The sequence below is a fragment of the Lithobates pipiens genome, unplaced genomic scaffold (genome assembly GCF_037356315.1).
Source record: "Lithobates pipiens isolate NorthernLeopardFrog02 unplaced genomic scaffold, aLitPip1_a1.2 Scaffold_16, whole genome shotgun sequence".
Lineage (NCBI taxonomy): Eukaryota > Metazoa > Chordata > Amphibia > Anura > Ranidae > Lithobates > Lithobates pipiens.
The window spans coordinates 445,371,832-445,394,778 of record NW_027507748.1 but is presented as its reverse complement, the minus strand read 5'-3'; the positions used below and the strand labels follow the sequence as shown (position 1 = coordinate 445,394,778).

General features: G+C 39.8%; 1 protein-coding gene across 10 annotated transcripts in view; it reads right to left on the bottom strand.

Annotated features, from left to right (window-relative positions):
* Positions 1-630: 630 nt before the first annotated feature.
* Positions 631-22,947, bottom strand: part of INPP4A (inositol polyphosphate-4-phosphatase type I A) — a 200,120-nt gene continuing 177,803 nt past the window's right edge. For 4 of the 10 annotated variants that reach the window (XM_077482756.1, XM_077482759.1, XM_077482760.1 and 1 more), the window contains 6 exons: positions 17,174-17,300; positions 15,066-15,206; positions 13,443-13,540; positions 13,022-13,134; positions 9,054-9,208; positions 631-1,297 (listed from right to left, as the gene is read on the bottom strand). In XM_077482756.1, coding sequence (XP_077338882.1) covers positions 1,165-1,297; positions 9,054-9,208; positions 13,022-13,134; positions 13,443-13,540; positions 15,066-15,206; positions 17,174-17,300 — 767 coding nt within the window. In that variant the 3' untranslated portion in view covers positions 631-1,164. Of the gene's footprint in view, positions 1,298-2,192; positions 4,829-9,053; positions 9,209-13,021; positions 13,135-13,442; positions 13,541-15,065; positions 15,207-17,173; positions 17,301-22,947 lie in introns of those variants that run through there. The other 6 variants (XM_077482752.1, XM_077482754.1, XM_077482753.1 and 3 more) reach the window with 4 other exon arrangements.

Below are 22,947 nucleotides of genomic sequence, written 5' to 3'. Positions count from 1 at the left end.
CATACTGAACAAATGGATAGCCTAACTATAACAGAGAAAATAGTGTCATCTGACTGTGCTGTATAGTAGGGCTATTGAATCTTAGAATTGGATGGACAGAAATACAAATTCTAAGGCATGTGAAACAGATACATGTGTATTTATCCGTTTGCCTGAAGTTCAGCTTTAAGAAACAATGTCACATGACTGTTGAAGGTGAGGCGTTAGAGCAGTAGTAAGCTAGACTTAAATATTCCACGATTACCAGTCAACCGTTTTTACTCACACACCCATTATTGGGCAATCACATATAAATGGGGAATTTCACTTTTACAGGCCAATCCAAAACCAAGGAAAAGGGGGGTAATAGGAATATTTGCTAAATTTTTGTGCACAAAAAGGAAGTGTTCCCTAACATCTGTATAGTACATAGATGACACTTGTGATAAGTATTTAATTCATAGTATTTATGAGTTATTCCATCCATCTTTCAAGTGGGAGCTTTAGAAAACAGACGTTTATGAGCTATGACTACTATTGAGCATGAATTAAAATTAACTGCCTTGCAAAAAATTGTTTGTGTGGAACACAAGAAAAAACTTGTGTGGAACACAAGAAAAAACTTGTGTGGAAAAACTGAAGAAGTCAAGGTCTTCTTAATTACAGTATGTTTAATATAACCTTAAATAAGAACTACATTTCATCCAAGTTACTTAAAACACATAAAAACTATGGGCCTCATGTACAAAAACGACCTTATTTTTCTTAGTCCACTAAAAGCAAGTTCTATTGCACACTTTCATACATGAGGCCATATTAGCTCGATTCACTGTATTATACTGCTGCAGTCCAAACATGCTATGTGTTACTTGTCCCTTAACTGCAGGCAACTTCAATGGGGAGTTATTAAAACCATGTGCAAAGGCAGCCAATAGATTTCTCTCACTCCTTCAAACTCTTTAGGAAAGTCGGTAACAAGCTTGTATTCAAGTGTTCAATTCCTAAGCAGCCTTGGTGAGAAGTCACACTAACGTTGTACCACATGATCCTTTAGTGCATGCTCAGTTTATGCAGGCATTGTCTCCAAGAACATAACAAGAAAATAAGTCATATATATGCATGAATTCATTCATATTTACACAGCGGGAGGTTGTATGGGAAACCCCAGGAAACATTTGGGAGAACCTAAGTTTCCACTTTTCCATACGTTCCTTCAGGAGGCCTGTAATTCTTTGGGAAAGCCTTCAGCTGCAGACTGCTAAATGCATATTTGCGACATCCCACGTTCTTCATGGTGTTTTCCCGGCGACAGCCCTCACTGGGGAGAAAACAGGCAGAAAAAATAAACGAAAACCTGGATAGACAGTGAAAATGTAGACAAAAGCAGACACTATGGGTGCTAAAGGATGCAAATGCATGTTAATAGTGTGGTATGTGCAGACCAGCTTTACAAGCAGAATTTTTTTTTGTGGAATAAAAAGTTTTACGTATTGCATTTTATGTTCACAAATAAAGCATGACAAGAGCAAGGTAAACCAGCTTTGCTATACTGTAACTCAAAAACAACCAATAAAGAGACAGGATGTGTCACATGGGTCATGGGAAAAAAAAAAACACTCTGACCGAGGCTTTTGTAACCTTTGGTGTATCATTTATGACCTAGTTAATGTATTAAGCACCATGAAATAGTATACAGAGTAGGACTTATTGAGGATACATCTGTGGCCTCCTAACAGTATTTAGTAAACTCTAAACAATGATATTTTAAGGAAATAATACAGTTATTGCAATAGAACTAACCTCTAAGATGCTTCCTGGCAGTGAAGAGCTGGCTGCATGTGGCCTGGAGGACACAGCTGTATGGCCCATGACACTGTGCTTAACGTAACGGGGTTATGAGAAATAATACAGAAGTAGTAAATGATTGCCAATCACTGTTCGCCAAAAAAGTACAGTCTTATTACAGTGGAAGCAACCTCAAAATTATTGCCCAGGAGGTGGTGGAAGCAGCACTGACAGAAGGATTTGGTGCATAATGATGGGGCCTAATGCACATGATATAATCAGCAGAATGCTTGTAGAAGTAGCAGGCTCCAATATATGTAGCATGTTATATAACAGTGATGGCGAACCCCAGATGTTTTGGAACTACATTTCCCATGATGCTCATGCACTCTGCAGTGTAGTTGAGCATCATGGGAAATGTAGTTCAAAAACATCTGGGGTGCCAAGGTTCGCCATCACTGTTATATAGAATCAAATTGCAGGCTCGGTATGCAGACATAATATTTCAATTTTAGCTGAAACCAATTGATTGCCATAATATTACTAATACTGTTTAACAGTGGTATGACTAAATCATTCAAAAATACTTACCACTGATTCTGACCTTAGAATATTTCTAAAATATGGAAGCATACACAGTAAGAAACCAGTCACAATACATACAGTTAGAAGCACCTATGTCTTGCCCACAGTTTGAGGTTACAAATTGTCAGGTATAGATTTCAGAGTAAAGGCAGTTAGTGGAATAGACAGGACTAGTGAATTTAATTGTATGTGTAATTTAGGCAATTTGGAAACCACATTATTAAAGTGTGGTTTTGTTTTTTCCTCCACCTTTAAGATTATTTTTATGTGCACAAGACCAGTTTGCAAAGCTAAATACTACTGCCAAACAGATTATTTCACTTTTCTTCCATCCAAGCCCTAGTTCAGATTAATAGGTTCAGTTTCCTCTGTCCACAGATACAGTAAACTGCCACAAGAGAGGCCAGCCTACTACAGAGCATCAAAGTCTATGCTCTCTGCAAGAACTGGCCAAGGAAGGAGCTTCCACTCCACACTTAATTTTAAGGATTCAGCCCATTTATGTTCTTTATTCATATACAATTACGTATCCATTGATTAGAACAAGCAGGCAATATGATGGATATGTGCTTAGCAATCTTGCATTGTAACTTTAGTGTGATAGGTTTAATTATTAGGGACATTAACTGCATGGAGTTTGCATGGGACTCCTCCTGTGCTCCGATTTCCACCCCAAAAATTACTAGCATTTAATCAAGTTGGTCCTTGTATTTATGTAGTTGATTGTACTGAGGACTGTAGACCAGGGTGTAGGGACCAATAGTTTACATAAAGTGATGTACAATATATTAGTACATAAATAAATATAACAATAACATTCACAACCTCGTGCATAAAGGTTCTAGTCCGTTACTTCTTAGATTTCTTTTTAACAGGAAAAAAATACAAATAAATTTGGTAGAATGCTACAAACAATTGTTCATCCTTCAGAGAGTTTTGGCATGAAACTTAGAGTTGTACAATAATACATTTACAGAGTTATAATAGATCCCCCTTACCCTATGCATCTTTTAGGATATCATAAAAAGCTCATCTGACCAGCATATGTTCATGCTGTTTAGCACATGAAAATTTAATTAACAGCAGACTCCAATCATTTAATGTGGGGGTATGACGATTTCATCACATGATGGCTTCAGTGATGGTATTTTAGCACGGCGTATCTATTTTTACATTTACTAGGGAGATATTAAAATGCAAGACTGTCCTGCTGGATAGTAACAATAAGTGTGATACACATGGTCTACTACTATATTAGAGACGTCAGTGAATATCATGCACATAAAACTCCAGTACAGCAAACTTTATTATCAGAGCTTTCAAAAGCTCAATTTAGTAAAAGCATCGGCTGCATACTGTACATATATAATCCCACCACAGCACCCAATCCCATAAAACGTAAACTCTCGACAGATTTGTTATGCATTTGCCCCATTTATTGTACATAGAGTTGAAATAAATTTGAATTGTCCGAAGACATTACTAACTTTGGCATATTAAAGGATAACGGAAGCATAATGCATCACAGGCTGTAATAATCATTCAGTTCTGTGCAGAAGGCACTTTTTTGGACCATACCACTTCCCCATCATCCATGTCAACACCAAAAGGTTTCACAATGGATTCCTCGTGAGGCTGTACTAAACCTCAAAATAGCAAAGATGCCCCACGGCATGGTGCAATTACAATGGTGTGCAGACTTTACTGCATGACTAGTCTAGCAACTATTGGAAAGGAAATACAGGAGGCAGAAAGTTGGGAAGATCAGTTAGATTTTTTTGCGTTAAAAAAACTTACATAAAAATACTTTTTAAACAGCATGCATCTGAGGGAGATTCAATCACTGTAGAGTTCAGTTGATTTAAATGTATTCTAAAGCAATTACACAGCCATTGAAGGCCCTAAAAATCAAAAAATAGATAAGTGTCTTTGCTTTGGAAAGCAGACATGAGTCATTGTATTCCCCACGTCACATAAAATGTGCAATAGCAACAGCAGGTGCAATTCAAAACCCAACAGAATACTGTTATTTGTTGGTACGTAAGCTACATAGTGATATTTGCATGTATTGCATTTGCATGATTTAAATACAGAGCAGCATCAAGGCATGAGGTATGTAGTCATGAAGAAGCTATATATACAAAAAAATGGTGCTTCATTGTACTGAGCTGTTCCAGACTCCAAATGTAAAATAGTAAGGCATAGATCTAGGACACAGCTCAATCATTTCTCTTGGGTGTCCCTTTCCCCGTCCCCAGGAAGGTCACATTTCCAGGTATACACATCTCAGCCCAGTCTTCATTTGCAACGAAATCTGGCCACCAAGTATGCTACGCTGAGGAAGAGCCACACTATAAGTAAGTTAGGGCTGAGCGCTAGCAAAGGGACAGAGTAAAGGAGGCTGGGGTCCAGCCTGAAATCTCGGATCGGAACCAAGCCACTCAAGTTCTTCTGGGTGACTATTTCTCGCGTTCCAATGCTGTGAAGAGGATAACGTTCGGGGGGGCAGCAAAATAAAAAGGATTATGGGAATGAAATTAAAATCAGAAACATACAGTGGAGAAAATAAAGAAGCAGGAGGGAGGACGCAACATAAAGAGAACAAGTTAGAAATGGACAGTATATTTGTAGGACACAGATAAAGGTGAAGTAAAATAAGATTAGCAGATTAAAAAAGGAGAGAAAAGAGAGAACAGAAAGAGAAAAAAAAAACATAAGAAAAAAGCATTGTAAACTAGTGAAGAGTAAAAGAAACAGATTTCTGGTAGGCTTTCATGTTTGATCTAGTTGTGACAGCCACTAGTCCATGCTACCATGCATCATCATGCTGCAAAGCAGTGGCAATCTGAAATGCAAGCGGACCATGAACAACCTTTACAGATTTTGACCCTTTCAGCTTTGAAGATTACATTTTATACTACCATGTTAGTAACTTATATGGTGGGACTAGAGAGTTAATGTAGAGATACAGGTGACTTCTGCAGAGATCAAGCTTAAAGAAAAAATACCTATTTTTATGAGGGAATACACACTAATCACCAATGACTAAATGACTCACTGACCCACTTTTCTTGGCTATGCTTAATTTAGGCAGGGCTACACAATAAATATTATAGGAGACTTGGTGAATTATGCTTGAAGTGGAATTTCAGGCTCTTACTAAGCCAAAAATGGTTCCCCCTTTATAACCACCATTCTAACTATTTTGTAGAAGGAAGATGCTTATACATACCTATTCTCAGGGTGTTCCAGTCTGGTCACATGATCAGCTCCCAGCGGTGGCTTCAGGGGAGAGGAGGGAAAGCCAACAACAGATGCCCCATAGTAAGCCTATGGGTGATGCCACTGCCCAGGCATTCCATCCGTTGTCAGCGCTCTCTCCCCTGAAGCCAGGCGCTGGGGAGATTATGTGATGGGACCAGAGCACTCTGAGAATAGCTACAAATAAGCATTTTACTTTTACGAAGCAGTTAGTATATGAGTCAGAAGGGGGTGGGAGTCCTTCTGGGCTTAGTATTAGCCTGGGATTCCCGTTTCCTGATTAGCTGGATCTGACATAAATATGAAACACTTTGCTATCAGTTTTTATTACTCTTAGCAAATGGGATGCTTTTAGGGTACACACATGTATATACTGGTTATTCTATACAAGACAACAATAACCATTCTAAACACACCTGCCACTGATGACTACATGCACAGGGACTCAGTTATCTCAGAAAGTTTTGCTGTCACCTAAAAATGTCCAGTTAATGCTCAAGTATCAGGGCACAGCCTGTAGTTTTACTGATAATTAACTGTTTATAACTTCTTTGGGGATTTCCCTTCACTTCCAGTCCTTGTGACAAGGTTTCCTTGAGAAGTAGTTCAGCTTACTTTCATCTACTGCAGCCAGAATCCAGAGAGCACCTCACCAATACTTCCTAGGAGACTTACTGATGTCTCAGTATCAGGCTTTCTGAATATGAGATACTGTAAAGGAGCCTGCTATGGGTTGGTTTGGGAATTCTTTTCTGGCATTGGAAGGAGTTCTAATTTTATCTGAAAATAATTTAGATGGACTAGAGCACTACATCAAGGACTGGATGAAAACCATATGAAAAACCAAAGTAAGGAGCATGTAGGCTGTCCTCCTGTATGCATCTCAAAGTTCTATTTTCAGTTACGGCAGGAGACTACCTTAAATTAGGGATACTGCACAAGGCCAAATAACATAATAACCAACATATAGGGGGCATATTTATAAAGCAGTTAAAGTGACATTAACCAAACAATTGCTGGTGAATACATTACTGTATATAAAAAAATAGGAAAACGTACCTGCAGTGAATATTTAAGGAATTACACATTCTCTGCTCTTTAGAGTAATATAGTAATATACAATGCATGTGTGAGACACTGCTTGATATAGAAGATTTGCATTGAGACAAGTAGCTCAACAAAGAGGGGAGCTCAGTGAAGTGTACTCAAAATCTTCTCTAATTTAACAGCCTACACTACACTTTGGGTGGGAAGGGTATACACTCACATTTCTAATGCCTGGTAGCATTAGAAATGTGAATGTATACCCTTCCCACCCAAATTACCTGTTGTTGATATCAGACTATCTCTGGCAATACCATCCATGTTTGGTGGGGCTGCCAACCCATCAGACACTTCTGGAACTGATCATTAGCCTATAATAGTATCAAGAACACATTGTAAACTCCCCCAAGCTCATGGTGCTCACAATGCTTCCACAATCACTTTCAGTGGCAAAGAAATCCATTCTTACGCCATGTACACACGATCCGAATTTTGGTCGGAAAAAGCTCCGATGGTTTTCCGACAGAATTCTGACGGGATTTCGCTCAAGCTGTCTTGCATACACGCGGTCACACCAGATTCCGACCGTCAAGAACTCGGTGACGTACAACATGTACGATGGGACTAGAAAAAGGAAGTACAGTACCCAGTAGCCAATAGCTTCCATCTCGTAGTTGAATCTGAGCACGCGTGAATTTTTGCTCGTCGGAATTGCATACAAACGGTTGGAAATTTCCGATCAGAAAAATTGAGAACCTGCTCTCAATCTTTTACTGGCGGAAATCCAGCCAGCAAAATTCCGGAGCATACACACGGTTGCATTTTCTGACAAAAAGCTCTCATCGGTCTTTTGCTGGCCGAAATTCTGACCGTGTGTATGCGGCGTAAGATATTTCATATGCGCTGCTTACCAAGCTATCCCTAGATACTGGAAATCCTCTTGAGTTCCTACGCTACCTGAATGGTTAAATTATATAATGCATATGGAAAGGCTAGCGGCTTTTTGTTTGGTCACCCTGGATGGTGTACAAAGACTTAAAAACACTGTAAATACTTTCTTACAAACTTAAATACAAACAGGACCGACTCTGACATTGCCTATACTAGATATATTCACATACTGCTACAGAGAGACTCCTTCCTACTAACTTCTTCTCTTATCTTAGTACCCTACCGGTTTCCTTTCTTCCTTAACCCACTAATTTCTGATTTCTTTCAACCCTCCCTGCTCTCTTTTTGTTGATCTAGAAATAGAAAGCACTTTGTCTTAGCAACATACAATCCACTATGTCTTTTTCTTCTCAATTCAATTGTGATGACCCTTTCTCATTGACTAAAATGGCCACCTGTTAGGCATATGTTATCTTGTTGCCAATGTTGGATGTTTATGACCTCAAAAGCTAAGCTACCAATGCCCAAGATTTAAACTTATCTGTGTTCCCCAAATAAAGTCAATTTGAAGGAAATGTGTGTGTGCTAAAACTAGGAAAGGGTCAAATAAAAGAACGAAACAAAAAGGGTAAGATGAAACTGAAAATGAGGATGAAAACAGACACAAAGACAAGGCAGAGGAGAACAAGCTTGGGGGGGGCATCTTTAAATTACAAAGGGGGAAAGGCTGCAGCCTGGTATCATAAACCTTACATGTGGAAAATATAGTGCAGGGTTAGATGTCAATGCTATGTTTATACAGGCACATTAAGACTAAATAAAATGCTACTTTTATTAATTCAATATTTTTATTCCACAGCTGCTTCTGCACATAGAACATTGATGCGGGAACATCATAATCAACAAAGTGAGATGGCAAGGGGAGGCAAAGTCGTGACAAACATTCAAACCTTATAAGCGCTCTGACAAGGAGCTGGGATGTTTAGAAGCAGAAGTAGGCAAACTATGGCTCCTGAATGGTTTGACGACCTCTCCCAGCAACCTTGGCTGGCTGTCAGTCCCACACCACCTAGAAACAATAGGTTGCCTACCTATGCTCCAATGTATAGCTGCATGTGAACTAGCATAATCTGCAGATGCGTTCCCAATCATAATAATGGCTGCAGTCTTTGTAGGACATAAGGTAATGCTTTCTTACGGATTTCATCAGTGCAGCCAGACTGTGATCACAAGTGCATTTTGCAACTCATTTAGGATCAGGATTCCTAAAATTTTAACCTAATCTAAAAAAGATCCAGATCAAAATTGCATTTTTATTACTTCTCTACAAGAATGAAAATAATAGTTTTTCAGAAAAATGCTCTTGCCATCTAGAAATATTCATAAAAACATAGTACACAATCTTTATTTTCTGGGAGTAGTTATTCCTTTCTTTTTTTGGGAAGCCCACATCTGTAGCTCATCCAGCTCTTGTACTTAGGCGATAATAAACAACAAGCTCGCCTTACCTTCTCATACACTCCAAAGCTTGTGTAAAGACTTGTGGGGCCATCCCATGTTCATGTTGCAAAATTAGGCATTGCTCCAGTGTCACTGACATAGCAGTACGATCCTTGGCACTTTTACAGCTTGTAAACCGAACTCCATTGAGTCGTCGACATACCTGGTTAAGCATAATGAATACACAATTCTAAAAAAAATCTATTCAAAAAAACAATTCAAAAGACATAACAAACGGAACACTAGTAAACTGAGAAAACAGGGGAGGGCCTCCATTTTTTACTATACTGTTTAAACTGAGAATGTCAAACATGTGGCCCTTTTCTGATAGTTTTGGTATGGATCTCTTGCTGTCCCATGTAACGCATCCCCAACTTTTCTCTCCTGTAGCATATCTCCAATCTAAAACCACATCTGTAGCATAAAGCAGTCTCCTTTAAATTCTTATACTGAATATTACGTGTGGACCATTATTGAGGTCAGGGGCTGTCGTTGAAGCCCCCTGTACCTCGCATGTGGGCTACCTCAGGTTTAAACTAACATTTTTTTCTATGTCTTAGTGTTATACTGAACGAAAAAACAAATGCCCGGTAGCATTTTACATGTACCTGGTTTGACTGGAAACGGACAACCCTTGATGTAAATAAAGGGTCTGACCCTCTCAAATGAAAACACACAGTGTTGTCATTTCATCACATTAGATTATGTTTTTTGTGTTATGCAGCACTACAAACACAGTGTTGTATGATAGTGTGTATGGTAGTTACAGTGAAAGTAAGAATTGGAATGCAAATATGATAAACCCATGACCCAGACTGTTTAGGGCATTTACATTCACAGAGCTGTTTTTCAATCTTTAGCTGCCACGTACTTCTGTGACTATTGCACCTTAGCTTATTTACAAAAAATGAAAGGTCAAGCTCACCTTTACAATAAAATACACTATTCTATCAAGGGGCTCCATGGACAGCTTTCCAGTAGGCCATTAGTGGAATCCCTGAAGCCTTCCCATAAGCTTCCACTGTAAAAATCAGACCTTTCCTGGCCCTGATTTGAGATGTTCTTTACATTAAGCACCAAACCTCCAGTATCACAAGAGCAACTGCTCTTCATTCAAAATCCCAGCATGCCCTGGAGCAGCAGCACTAAGCTCAGCACTGAGGCTTCGAGGATGTGCTTATGGCCTACTGGTATGGTATGGTAATTATTTCAAAACTACACAGTATTTTTTATTTTATTTTTTAACACGCTGGGGTCTCTTGACTGAACGGTGTATTTTATTGAAAAGGTGACCTTGGCTAGCCTTTGAAACTTAATTCCAGACAGACATAAAATTTCACTATTTAATTTACCACTTCAACCCCAGAAGGATTTACCCCCTTAATGAACAGGCCATTAAAGTGACCCTGTGAGGATAGTAAAAATACTTAAATGTTTTTCTTTTTTTTTTTTTGCAAGAAGAACCTCTCCGGTGTCCTGCATCCCCTACCTCTGGTTCATTCCAGGCTGCAGCCTTCATCAGTGTCTACGACATTCAACACTTCTGGGAGTGTTGGCTGCCCATGTCCTTCCGCTGTGCACCATGGTTCCACCCTTCGACTGCTGGGCCCTCTAGTGATGTAGGGGATTGTAGGATGGTACCACAGTGCATAAGAGGAAACACCAGAAGTGTTGAATGCAAAGACACTGATACAGGCTGAAGTGCATAGTGCTACCAGCAAGGATGCCCAGCTACAAAAAAATAAATGGCAGAACAATATTAAAAATGGTTTGACAGACAGTTCACATACATGTATTTCAACTGTATATATGACAGTTCAAAAAACAGCTTTAAAAATTGCCTGTTAAATTATTCACACACATCACTGTAGGTCACATTTGTAGATAATTAACTCATGTATGGGTGCAGGAGACTACAGCTTAATATGTTTACTACAAATTGATTGAGATGCAAAGTATATTGTTATGACCACAACTACAGTGCCTCTGCAAAAGTATTCACCCCCCCGGCTTTTTAGCCATTTGTTACATTACAGCCTCTAGTTCAATGTTTTTTTTAATCCGAATTATATGCGATGGATCAGAACACAATAGTCTAAGTTGATGAAGTAAAATTAGAAAAATATATACATAAAACTATTTTGTAGAAATAAAATACTCAGTTTTCCAATACGTGTGCGTATGTATTCACCCCATTTGTTATGAAGCCCATAAAAAGCTCTGGTGCAACCAAGTCACATAATTTTTGAAATTATGTCCACCTATGTGCAATCCAAGTGTCACATGATCTGTCATTACATATACACACCTTTTGGAAAGGGCCCAGAGGCTGCAACACCTAAGCAAGAGGCACCACTAACCAAACATTTCACTTTCAGCAAAAAACAAAATGGCATGTTCTGAGTTTGCGAAAAGGCATGGGGGGGGGGGGGGTCCCAAAATGTATGGAGGAAGATGCTCTGGTCTGATGAGACTAAAATTGAACTTTTTGGCCATCAAAGAAAACGCTATGTCTGGTGCAAACCCAACATATCACATCACCCAAAGAACACCATCTCCACAGTGAAACATGGTGCTGGTAGCATCATGCTGTGGGGATGTTTTTCAGCCGGGACTGGGAAACTGGTCAGGGTTGAGGGAAAGATGGATGGTGCCAAATACAGGGATATTCTTGAGCAAAACCTGTACCACTCTGTGTGTGGTTTGAGGCTAGGACAGAGGTTCACCTTCCAGCAGGACAATGACCCCAAACACACTGCTAAAGCAACACTTTAGTGGTTTAAGGGGAAACATGTAAATGTGTTGGTTTGGCCTAGTCAAAGCCCAGACCTCAATCCAATAGAAAATATGTGGTCAGACTTAAAGATTGCTGTTCACAAGCACAAACCATCCAACTTGAAGGAGCTGGAGCAGTTTTGCAAGGAGGAATGGGCAAAAATCCCAGTGGTCAGATGTGGCAAGCTCATAGAGACTTATCCAAAGCGAGGGGGGTGAATACTTTTGCAAGGCACTGTATGTGGGTTTTTTTATACTAACCCCTTCTCTTAGGGAGAGATTTACTAAAGCTGGTGCACACAATCTGGTGCAGCTGTGCATAATAACCAATCAGCTTCTAGGTTTTATCCCGCGTTCACATCGGCCATTTTAACATGTGATTTGACGTGTCAAATTGCATGTCAAATCGCTGCCTATTGCCAGCAAAAGGCACCATTCACAAAGTTGGCATCACACTGATTCCCAGAAGTAGTTCCTGCACTTAGATTTTAATAGACATTTGTGCATGAACCCGTGCAGATGTCTCTGAAATCGCTCACACAGCTGGACTGACATGCGGGCATGAAATCGTGCGGCTTCAGCTGAATTTGCACAATTTCAAACCTGCATCAGTATGAACCTAGGCTTATTGTCAAAACTTAATTGAACAAGCTGAAGTTAGAAGCCGATTGGTTACTATGCACAGCTATGCTAGATTTATTAACTCTCCCCCCCCCCCTGTCTATATGCCAAACCTATAAACCAGCGATTCTCAACCAGGGTTCCTCCAGAGGTTACTAGGGGTTACTTCAGTATTGGGCCAATTCTGCCTCTCGGATAAGTTCCCATCGACACCATTGATCTTTTTAAGGAGGAGATAATTCTTCCCAATGACTGCCAATGTAAGGAGCATTCTTCCCACTGACCATCACACCAATGTATCATGAGTTGTAGATTTCTCATTTTTAGCAGGGGTTCCCTGAGACTGGAGAACTAAGGGTTCCTCTGTGTTGAAAAGGTTAAGAAAGGCTGCTATAGACCCAAAAGATAGCCAAAGCTCAGGCATTCTAGGCCCAGATGGCTTAATCTAAATGGGTTGAAAAGAAGCATTGAAAGCAGTCACAGGTGATAAAACACATATATATGGTATACAGTATTTCTTACAAACTCTAATTGTCATCCACAGTACTTTTCCTATAAATTGTAAAATGTTGTTCAATACCTCAGCAGCTTGCCAAAGGATGTCAACATTTTTGTTTTTTCGTGCATGAACATTCTGTCCTAGGAACCTGAGCAGCTCAGGAAGACATGTTTGACTCCGAGAACGAGGGAGACCTAAAAAGAATAGATGGTAAGAAACCAAATTTTAAAATAGGACCAAATTTTGGAATCACTAGATACAAAACATCAAAAATATGTCTTGTTAATAATTTAATAATACAGTGAACAATGACTTGCAGTAACCAACAGAAACCAAATCTTATCTTTCATCAGTATTGTGTAGTCCAGACAATGAAAGTCAACTTCTGATTTGTTCCTATTGCTAACTGCACTTTGCATTCAGCAAAATGTAATCAATATCCCACAATTAAGGGGTGAAGCAAATTAGTAGAACATTTACACAATTGATAAGTAAAACTTACAGTCTTCTGGTAAGACTTCTTTGAACTGCTCATAATATGAATTAAGCCGCACCAAACTTTCATTGTTTATGACTTCCTGCAGGGATGTATCGCCGAACCTGCAATCATCATAGAAAATATAGGTTCAGATGAGTAATGCAAGTGTACCACTTAGTCAAACTGATGCAGCAACTTTTACTGACGTGCACAGAAAAAATAGTTATGGCTCATAAACTGGAGCTCCGGGTGCAGAGAGTGCCATAAGCACTCCCTTTCAAGGTTAGACCTTCTAGGTGGTGTTAATGATGACAGCTAGGGCTACAAACTTTGCGTAAAACAATGCAATAGGTGGGTGGATTTGTACGTTCAATGCCAACAAATTGCACCCCAGTTTATTTTCACTGTAGCAAAACAAAATTTCCCCTCTTGCAGTGAGGCTGCCCCAGCACTGCAAGGTTTAAATGCTCATTTAGGTCTACGGGATGGGAAAAGCTATTTTACTTACCCGGACCTCTGCTCCCCATGCTGTTGGCTCCAGGACCATCTGCAATGCTTCCTCAAACTTCCAGGTTGTATAGGAGAGCACTGAGGGTAGGGGAGGGACATGCTGCAGCTGTCTGTGAATCTGCTATGGGGAGGGCGCATGGAACATGGCTTGCCAAGCGCTATGTGTTTCAATGGATACACATAGCTTGGCTCATATAATTTATGGCTGGCATCCTGGGCAGCCTCACATTTTATGCCAAAGGAAAACAGGCATTTCTGTTTTGAGGCTATCCAGAAATTTCTGCAGTTCCATCCTCTCTCATTGGACTTGGATGACTATGGTGCATTAATATATGGATGTACCCCTTTTTTTCTATCTCTTTCCCTTAATATTGAGTAATACCTTGAAGGTTATCTCCATCTATGATGCAATCCCTGTTTTCCTTTGAACAACAATATACTTTTTAAATAATTCCAATCAAGTTATCTGTATCAGACCACTACATAATATGGCATTATTCGTGAGAGTCTGGACGGTGTTTGCGGTACTCTGTTGGATGTCATGTTTTCATCAGTTGTGTGTGGGCCACCAGACTCACAACATGAGTTGTCAAAATATAGGTCTTGATATTTAAAAGAACCTTCATGTTCCTTCCTGAAGAAGCCATATGGGGAAACATGTAGAGAATTTGAACATGTGTGCAGTAGACCGTTGTCATTTAGAGGATGCTTTGCATTCATCCTTGGCTATGAGTATACTGAATGTACTGTTTTTATTGATTTAATTCATTTAATAAAAATTGTATATATTTTTTTCTTTTATATACAGTTCTGTGTATTTTTGCACCTTATAAGTCCCATATCCTCTTTATGTTCTCTCTTTCATATAATTTAAAGTTAAACTAAATGAAAGAAGTCAACATCACTGACCGTTCAAATTATTACTACAATGTTCCAATAAAAAACTGAAATGAAAGGTGGCAGAATGAACATTTCCTAATGTTTCAGAGGTTTACTATCCTGCGCTATCAAAGTGTATGCTAAGGATCAAAGTGCACTCGAAGCAGCACATGGCAAGGACTCTTTCATTTTTCATAATAAAGTCTGTTGGAAGTAAAATATCTTCTGTACATTCATTGCTTTGGTATATAGCCTTACTTTTCTGCCAGTGTCTGCTGTTCATTAATCCCCACATTAAACAGGACTGGCTGAACCCTGAGCAGCATCCCACTCTGAATTTCACGAGGGAGAACATCAAACAAAGAGCCTGGTAGCGGAATCCGCACATTAAAGCCATCCCTGCAGGAAAATAAATGAGATTAAGGCGGTTTTAAAAATGTCTTGGGTTACTACAAAACCATCTTTTGGAAACAATGGAGGGGATTTTGAGTGCTCAGCCAATACCCATCAGAAAGAGCAGCCAAACAGAGCTGCATCGGAGAACTACTTTTAACAGCTCCTCCCATACACAATTGTTACACAGGTATGTAAAAGGAAAGCATATTACAGGTACCGCATATTACAGTTGCATTCATTTTTATACACTTATCTTTTCAAATCTCCATGAAACCAATATTCCTTTGTGTACACACAAGTGATGACGTGAAGATAAGTCTGTATAACTGTAGAAGTGCTCACTATGCACCACAAAGATTTAACATAGGCTTAAGGCCAAATTGAACTTTCAGTTTAAATCAGCTAAATAAATTTGAGGTGCATTAAAACAAAAGGCTTTAAATGTCTTTTATGTTGTTTAGTTTCTACAGCAGCCACAGCCTGTAGGTCTGCAGCCGATAAAGCCTGTACTCTGCAAGAAACTGCAGGGTACATGCTTTTGGAAGCAAGGGTCTCTCTGCAGGGGTCAGACACACCTCCTACAGGTTTAGAACTATAATGCCGTGTACACACGACCCGACCTTCCATCGGAATGAACTCTGACGGACATTTCGACTGACTTTTCGATGGAGTTCTGATGGAGTTCCGCTGAAAGGGACTTGCCTACACACGATCACACCAAAGTCTGATTGTTTAACGCAATGACATACGATGGGACTAGAAAAAGGAAGTTCAACAGCCGCCCTTGCGTCGTTGTTGGTCCTTCGGACCTGCATACAGACGAGCGGTTTTCTCGATAGGAACTGGTTACGGCGGAAATATTGGAAACATGTTCTATTTCTAAAGTCCGTCAGATTTTGACAGAAAAGGACAGATGAAGCCCACACTCGATTGAATTGTCCGGTTGTGTGTACACGGCATTAGTTGTGAAACCAGCAAAGCTCATGCTCTGCGCTGATTGGAAAACTCCAGTTCTGACGCAGCTGCGGGTGTGCTGGACCTCTGCAGAGAGACCATTGCTTCACTAAAGAGAGTACGGCTCCTTCTCTACAGCATGCTGGCAGGGGACAGCTTTTCTGCTCAGGCTGTTGCTTCTTTTTAAAGAAAATCAAAAGTAATGCCGTGTACACACGACCGGACTTTGACAGCAAAGTTCTGATGGAATTAATCTGTTGGACAATTCGATCGTGTTTGGGCTTCATCTGACCTTTTATGTCGAAAAATCTGATGGACTTTAGAAATAGAACAGGTTTCAAATCTTTCCGCTGGGACTCCAGCGGAACTAGTTCCTATCAAGAAAACTGCTAGTCTGTATGCAGGTTCGACAGACCAACAAACATGCAAGGGCAGCTATTGGCTACCGGCTATTGAACTTTCTAGTCCTGTCGTATGTCATCGCGTTAACTTTGGTGTGATTGTGTGTAGGCAAGTCCATTTCAGCGGAACTCCATCGAAAAGGTCAGTCGAAAAGTCCGTCACATTTCATTCCGACAGAAAGTCTGTTTGCGTGTACGCGGCATAAGACATTGTGGACATTTTATTTTCATGCACATGGAGTGTTTTTAGACAATTTCAAGGCTAAGTTTACTTGTAAAAAAAAATTATAAATGCACATCTTTTTGCAGGAAGAAAAGTGTGCATTTAATGTTTTTATATTAGGAGCCTGTAAAACATTGCCCCTGCAATCATGTCCCCTCAAGGCTAGGACTTGGGCCCTAATTATTCAATACAATATTCTTTACTGACTGCTGAGACTTTACCATTGGATTGTTAAATAATGAGGGAGAGGCATTTACAAGTATAAAGAAAGAAGTGATACCATATATAAAGGTCTAAACTGATCCCCAACAGACCTGAGCCTACAGGTTTTATTAATTGAACCAATGGAGAACCAACATATAATAAATATAATAAATTGTAAATCGGCTCACCGGTTTCCTGTTATTACTGGTAGCATATCACTCGATGCGTTCGATATGGCCTGAGTGACTTTGAACGTTACATTCCTCAAGTCCATGATACCCAAACTCATATCTTCCAACATGGCCAGCTCTTCCCCTAACAAACAGGCAGACAAATGTTGAATTAGAATATGGGAGGCAATTACTGCATTAAATAAGAGGAGGAGAGAAAGAGAATAAAGACTGGCCAAACAGCTGAGCACACAGCTTTGGGCACCCATGGTCAAAATACAGGTTTAACTAGGTCTTATGTGTCTTTTACTTTACTTACCTTTTAATTTATTAGCTAGTTATTTTCTGACTGCAAATAAATATACTGAAAGGGTCCTTTCACACGGGCGGTCTTGCTTGGTGCACTCCAATTTGCTCAGCGGGGGATCGCCCCACTGAGCAGGCAGATGACAGCTCCGTCACTGTGCAGAGACAGACCTGTCAGACCCCCGTTCTCTTTGGGAAGATGGGATGAAAACGGACCGCCTGTTTTCATCCAATCCGATCCACCAGATGGATGGCAAATAGGGTTACCATCCACCTGGATTTGGCAGTCAGGATCGGCTCGGATAGCAGCGGGTGTCAGCGGACATGTCACCACTGACATCCACCACTACATAGGGGTGAATGGAAGGTCCCATCAGGCCTGCCTGAAAAACTGACAGGCTGACCTGATTGGAAATCCCTTGTGAAAGAGCCAGAGGATGCTCGTTTAAAGCCCAATTGAACTCCAAGTTTAAATCAGCTAAATACATTGCAGGTGCATCAAACCAAACAGTGTTTTACAGTTTGTTTTCTTTCTAGAGCAGCTATCGCCTGAGTAGAAAAGTCTGCCAGCATGCTGCAGAAAAGCTTGGTCTTTGTGGGGAAGGAGTAATTTCTCTGTGAACCCCGATTAAAGTGGTTCTAAAGCCTTAAGGTTTTTTCACCCTAATGCATTCTATGCATTAAGGTGAAAAATCCTCTGTGCTGCAGCGCCCCCCCCCCCCTTTTCTTAACTACTGAGCCCAGTCCGATCCAGCAATGTGTGTTCCAGCCACTGTCTCTCTCCTCATTGGACAGATTGATAGCAGCGGGAGCCATTGGCTCCCACTGCTGTCAATCTAATCCTGTGACAAAGGAGGCCGAGCTCCGCTGTCTGTGTCAATGGATACAGCAGCAGGGTTTAGGAGTATGCATGGGTCGCCCCCATGGAAAGTGGCTTTCCGTAGGGGCACCTGACAAAGAGGAGGGGCCTAGAGCACCGGCGGAGCTTTAGGTCTGACCCAGTAAGGGGGTATGTCAGACCACTGCAGACATACTACTGCTTTCCTATAGAAAGAAAACGGTCCCAATTTGGGGTTGGCAGGGGACAGGTTTTTCTAGTCAGGCTATTATAAAGGAATATAACTAAGATATCCGAGCACCTTTTGATTTGATGAAACCAGGAGGTTATTTAACAGATTTAAAGAGTTCAATTAAGCTGCAGGATTTTCTTTTAATTATAGTTTGACTATGTTTAGTATTATCATCACTACTAGTAAAGGCATCAATGTAGCTGCTGTCGCATTCGATAAATTCATGTTCTGTAGCTATTTATGGAAGCTAGAAGTATAAGCACATATTTTTGACAAAAGGCTGTGCAATTTGGGAAGTGATATCTTCCTGAATCGGGGACAGCTGAGAATAAGACAGAGCTGGTTCAGTTGGCCTGCCGCTGTACCAAAAACGCAGTTACACTTTATTCTGAAATTTAAACATAAGCTATGTGAAAAAAGGCAAACAACTGTAATAAAGGCAGCTTAGGGCTACACTGCACAATGGTCATCTTTGGCTGGAAGCACAGGAGGCTGCCACTTTGTATTTAATATAGTACTTTAAGCCTGTTGAGATTGGACTGAAATAACGATTTGTTCTGGTCACTATTACATTGAAGGCTCTGCTGCAGCTGGGTGTCAGCTTTTCTATTTCTCTATATTCCACAAATCAGGCTATGCCATGCATAAAAGCTAAACTAAAGGGGCTTATTTGTACTAGCCATGAAATCCTATTTTCTGGTTGCTCATTAGGAAATCCTGCAGACTCCTGAAGTACAGTACTGTATAAGCACATCCTAATATTGGACACTAAAAAAAGCTGCTTCTCTTTAGATAGCTCATGAACAAGACAATGCGCACATGTGATATACAATAAAACATTGCTGGTATGGCCCGCCTAAAACCAGAGTGACCACCTACGCCATCGAGTAAACAGCCTCATTACCAAGGAGTGGCGGAAAAAGGTGGTTTTCAATTATGCAACAATGTGGACACTAGGCAGCGGTCTCACAAAACTAAACAATGGAAGCCTTTAGATAAAATGCTCAGAAAAGACACAAAATGCACTGATCTGAAAGTCTGGGGCCTAAGCCTTTGCGGGAGCAGGCCTTGACTATGAGCTGACTGTTCCCAAATTGGACACTGCCAAATGTGCATTCACCATCATTAAACCAAATCTTCACTGCATTTGACATGATTTAATTCATTTTTAATATTTAACGCAAACTCCTCCATCCATCCATCCATGTCTCTATGCTATATTTTGTTTGCTTTGTATATTAAAAATGTATTAAATTGTGTTTTTGGTTTGCGGTGCTCAGATGCAGTGAATATCTGCTTTAAGCTATCATATAGAAGCATAGGCGAAGTATGTGGCCCTGAAAAAGGTTGATCTACTGCGTGTACCAAGCAAATCTGGGTCACTTCTAAATCCCATTTAGAAAATGAACTATAGAAGAAAAAGAAGGGAAGATATAGCCACGAAGTACTTTAGTTTAAGGCCTAAACCACTGTCATCTCTGATTGTTGGAGCTTTTCAATTATGTTTTTTTTTTTTTTTTTTTTTACCCAGGATGTCCCCTTCCAGCAGTCTCTAAAGCAGACACCATCTTCCTGGCACTGCTGAGAAAACCTGCTACAGAATTTCAGTTGCTAGTGCAGGAAAATAGAATGCTTCCCCCGGTAATATATGTAAATGTATGGCACTGTCTGACTGGGTTATAAGCAGAACCAGCAAAATGACTGTTCACTGAATAGTGAAAACAGAACGGTCAAGAAAAATCTTTACTATGATAAAACAGAGTGTTTGTTTTAGTATGGGATGTGCAAGGGAGCAGGTGATGGATGTCAATAAGGCAGGATGTGTTTAAAATGGCAGTGCGCGGAAACACGGCTGATTTTCTCTTTGGAACATGTATACAAATTGGAAATAGGACGGGATTAAAGCAGTGCTCAAATATTCAAATGTACATATATAATTCAATTTTATGATTCTTTATTGTTACATAAAGTAGAAAATCCTTCTATACCCCCTGTGGTTGTGCACGGCCTCTTGCCTTTGCTCGGCTGGGTTGGCGTGGCCTCCTGTCTTGTGCTTTTTGACTATGATTGGTGAAGGTGGGTATCTATCTTTGAAGCCACGACAAATGTTATTAAATATAATATTAATAAAATATATATATATATATATATATATATATATATATATATATATATATATATATATATATATATATATATATATATATATATATATATACATACACATATACACACATACACATACAGTGCCTTGCAAAAGTATTCACTCCCTTTGGCTTTTTAATTATTTTGTTACATTACAGCCTTTAGTTCAATGTTTTATTAATCTGAATTATATGTGATGATCAGAACACAATAGCCTAAGTTGGTGAAGTAACATTAGAAAAATATATACACAAAACAATTTTTTAGAAATCAAAAAAATTATAATTGGCATGTGCATATGTGTTCACCCCTTTGTTATGAAGCCCATAAAAAGCTCTGATGCAACCAATTACCTTCAGAAGTCACAATTTGTGAAATGATGTCCACCTGTGTGCAATCTAAGTGTCACATGATCTGTCATTACATATACACACCTTTTTGAAAGGCCCCAGAGGCTGCTGCACATAAGCAAGAGGCACCACTAACCAAACACTGCCATGATTACCAATGAACTATCAAAACAAGTAAGGGACAATGTTGTTGAGAAGTACAAGACAGGGTTAGGTTATAAAAAAATATTAAAAGAATATCCAAATCTTTGAGAGTGGCCAGAAGAAAGCCATTACTTTCAGCAAAAAACAAAATGGCACGCTTTGAGTTTACGAAAAGGCATGTGGGAGATTCCCAAAACGTATGGAGGAAGATGCTCTGGTCCGATGAGACTAAAATTGCACTTTTTTGCCATCAAAGAAAATGCAATGTCTGTCGCAAACCCAACACATCGCCAAAATAACACCATCCCCACAGTGAAGAATGGTGGTGGCAGCATCATGCTGTGGGGATGTTTTTCAGCAGTCGGGACTGGGAAACTGGTCAGAGTTGAGGGAAAGATGGATGGTGCTAAATACAGGAATATTCTTGAGCAAAACCTGTACCACTCTATGTGTGATTTGAGGCTAGGACGGAGGTTCAATGACCTCAAACAAACTGCCAAAGCAACACTGGTTTAAGGGGAAACATGTAAATGTGTTGGAATGGTCTAGTCAAAGCCCAGACCTCAATCCAATAGAAAATATATGGCCAGACTTAAAGATTTCTGTTCACAAGCGCAAACTATCCAACTTGTTTTGCAAGGAGGAATGGGCAAAAATCTCAGTGGTAAGATGTGGCAAGCTCATAGAGACTTATCCAAAGTGACTTGGAGCTGTGATCGCCGCAAAGGGTGGCTCTAAAAAGTATTCACTTTAGGGAGGTGAATAGTTATGCGCATTGACTTTTTCTGTTATTTTGTCCTATTTGTTGTTTGCTTCACAATAAAAAAAAAAATCTTCAAAGTTGTGTTAAATGATGCAAATCCTCAAACAATCCATGTTAATTCTAGGTTGTGAGGCAACAAAACATGAAAAATGCCAAGGGGGGTGAATACTTTTGCAAGGCACTGTATGTTTTGTACATGTGTTTTCTGCTTTTTATTTTATAATTGACGATAATTTGTTTTTCAACAGTGCTAGAGATGTGCCGATATTGGTTGTCCTAAATATTCCCCTGAGGAAGCCAATGCTGGCGAACCATGTTGGGATATAACACCTACTGCCGACCATCTTTGCCCTTATGGGACACAAGTGACCAGTAAAAAGCAAATTGTATATGCTCTGTCTATTTTTTATTGAAGCCTTCTTTTTCTACTTTATGTAACAATAAATAATCATAAAATTGTATTCTATATGTACATTTGATTATTTGAGCACTGCTATAATCCCATCCTCCTATTTCCATTTTTTTACCTGGGATGAGGTGCATGATATTTTTGAGTCACTAAATCCACATTAAATGTATACATATTGTGTGGTTACAAGACTTCCTCCCACCAGTTGGTTAATGTATTTTAGCATGCAGTGTTATTATTACTGATGGTGTATTTGATAGTAAGTTTATATGACAGAAGACTGCTATGCATGATTCAATACTAAATATGTCAGAGCTGGATACATGAATATTGCCAAAGTTCACTAATAAAAGATCAGGCCACTGGATATCCTGTGTTAAAGTGGTTGTTAAGCCACTATATCATATGTATACCATCCCATCTATTATATAACGATATGTGTCCGAGTGCTGTATAAAAATTATGCCGGTTTCTACCATATCTTAGAGCGTCTCTCTTCCCTCATGCGACTCCCCAGCTCTACCCCGGCTAACAGCTATAGTGGGAGGGGCCGAGAACTCCCACTGACATCAGCCAGGAGGGGAGGAGAGGAGCAGAGAGACCAG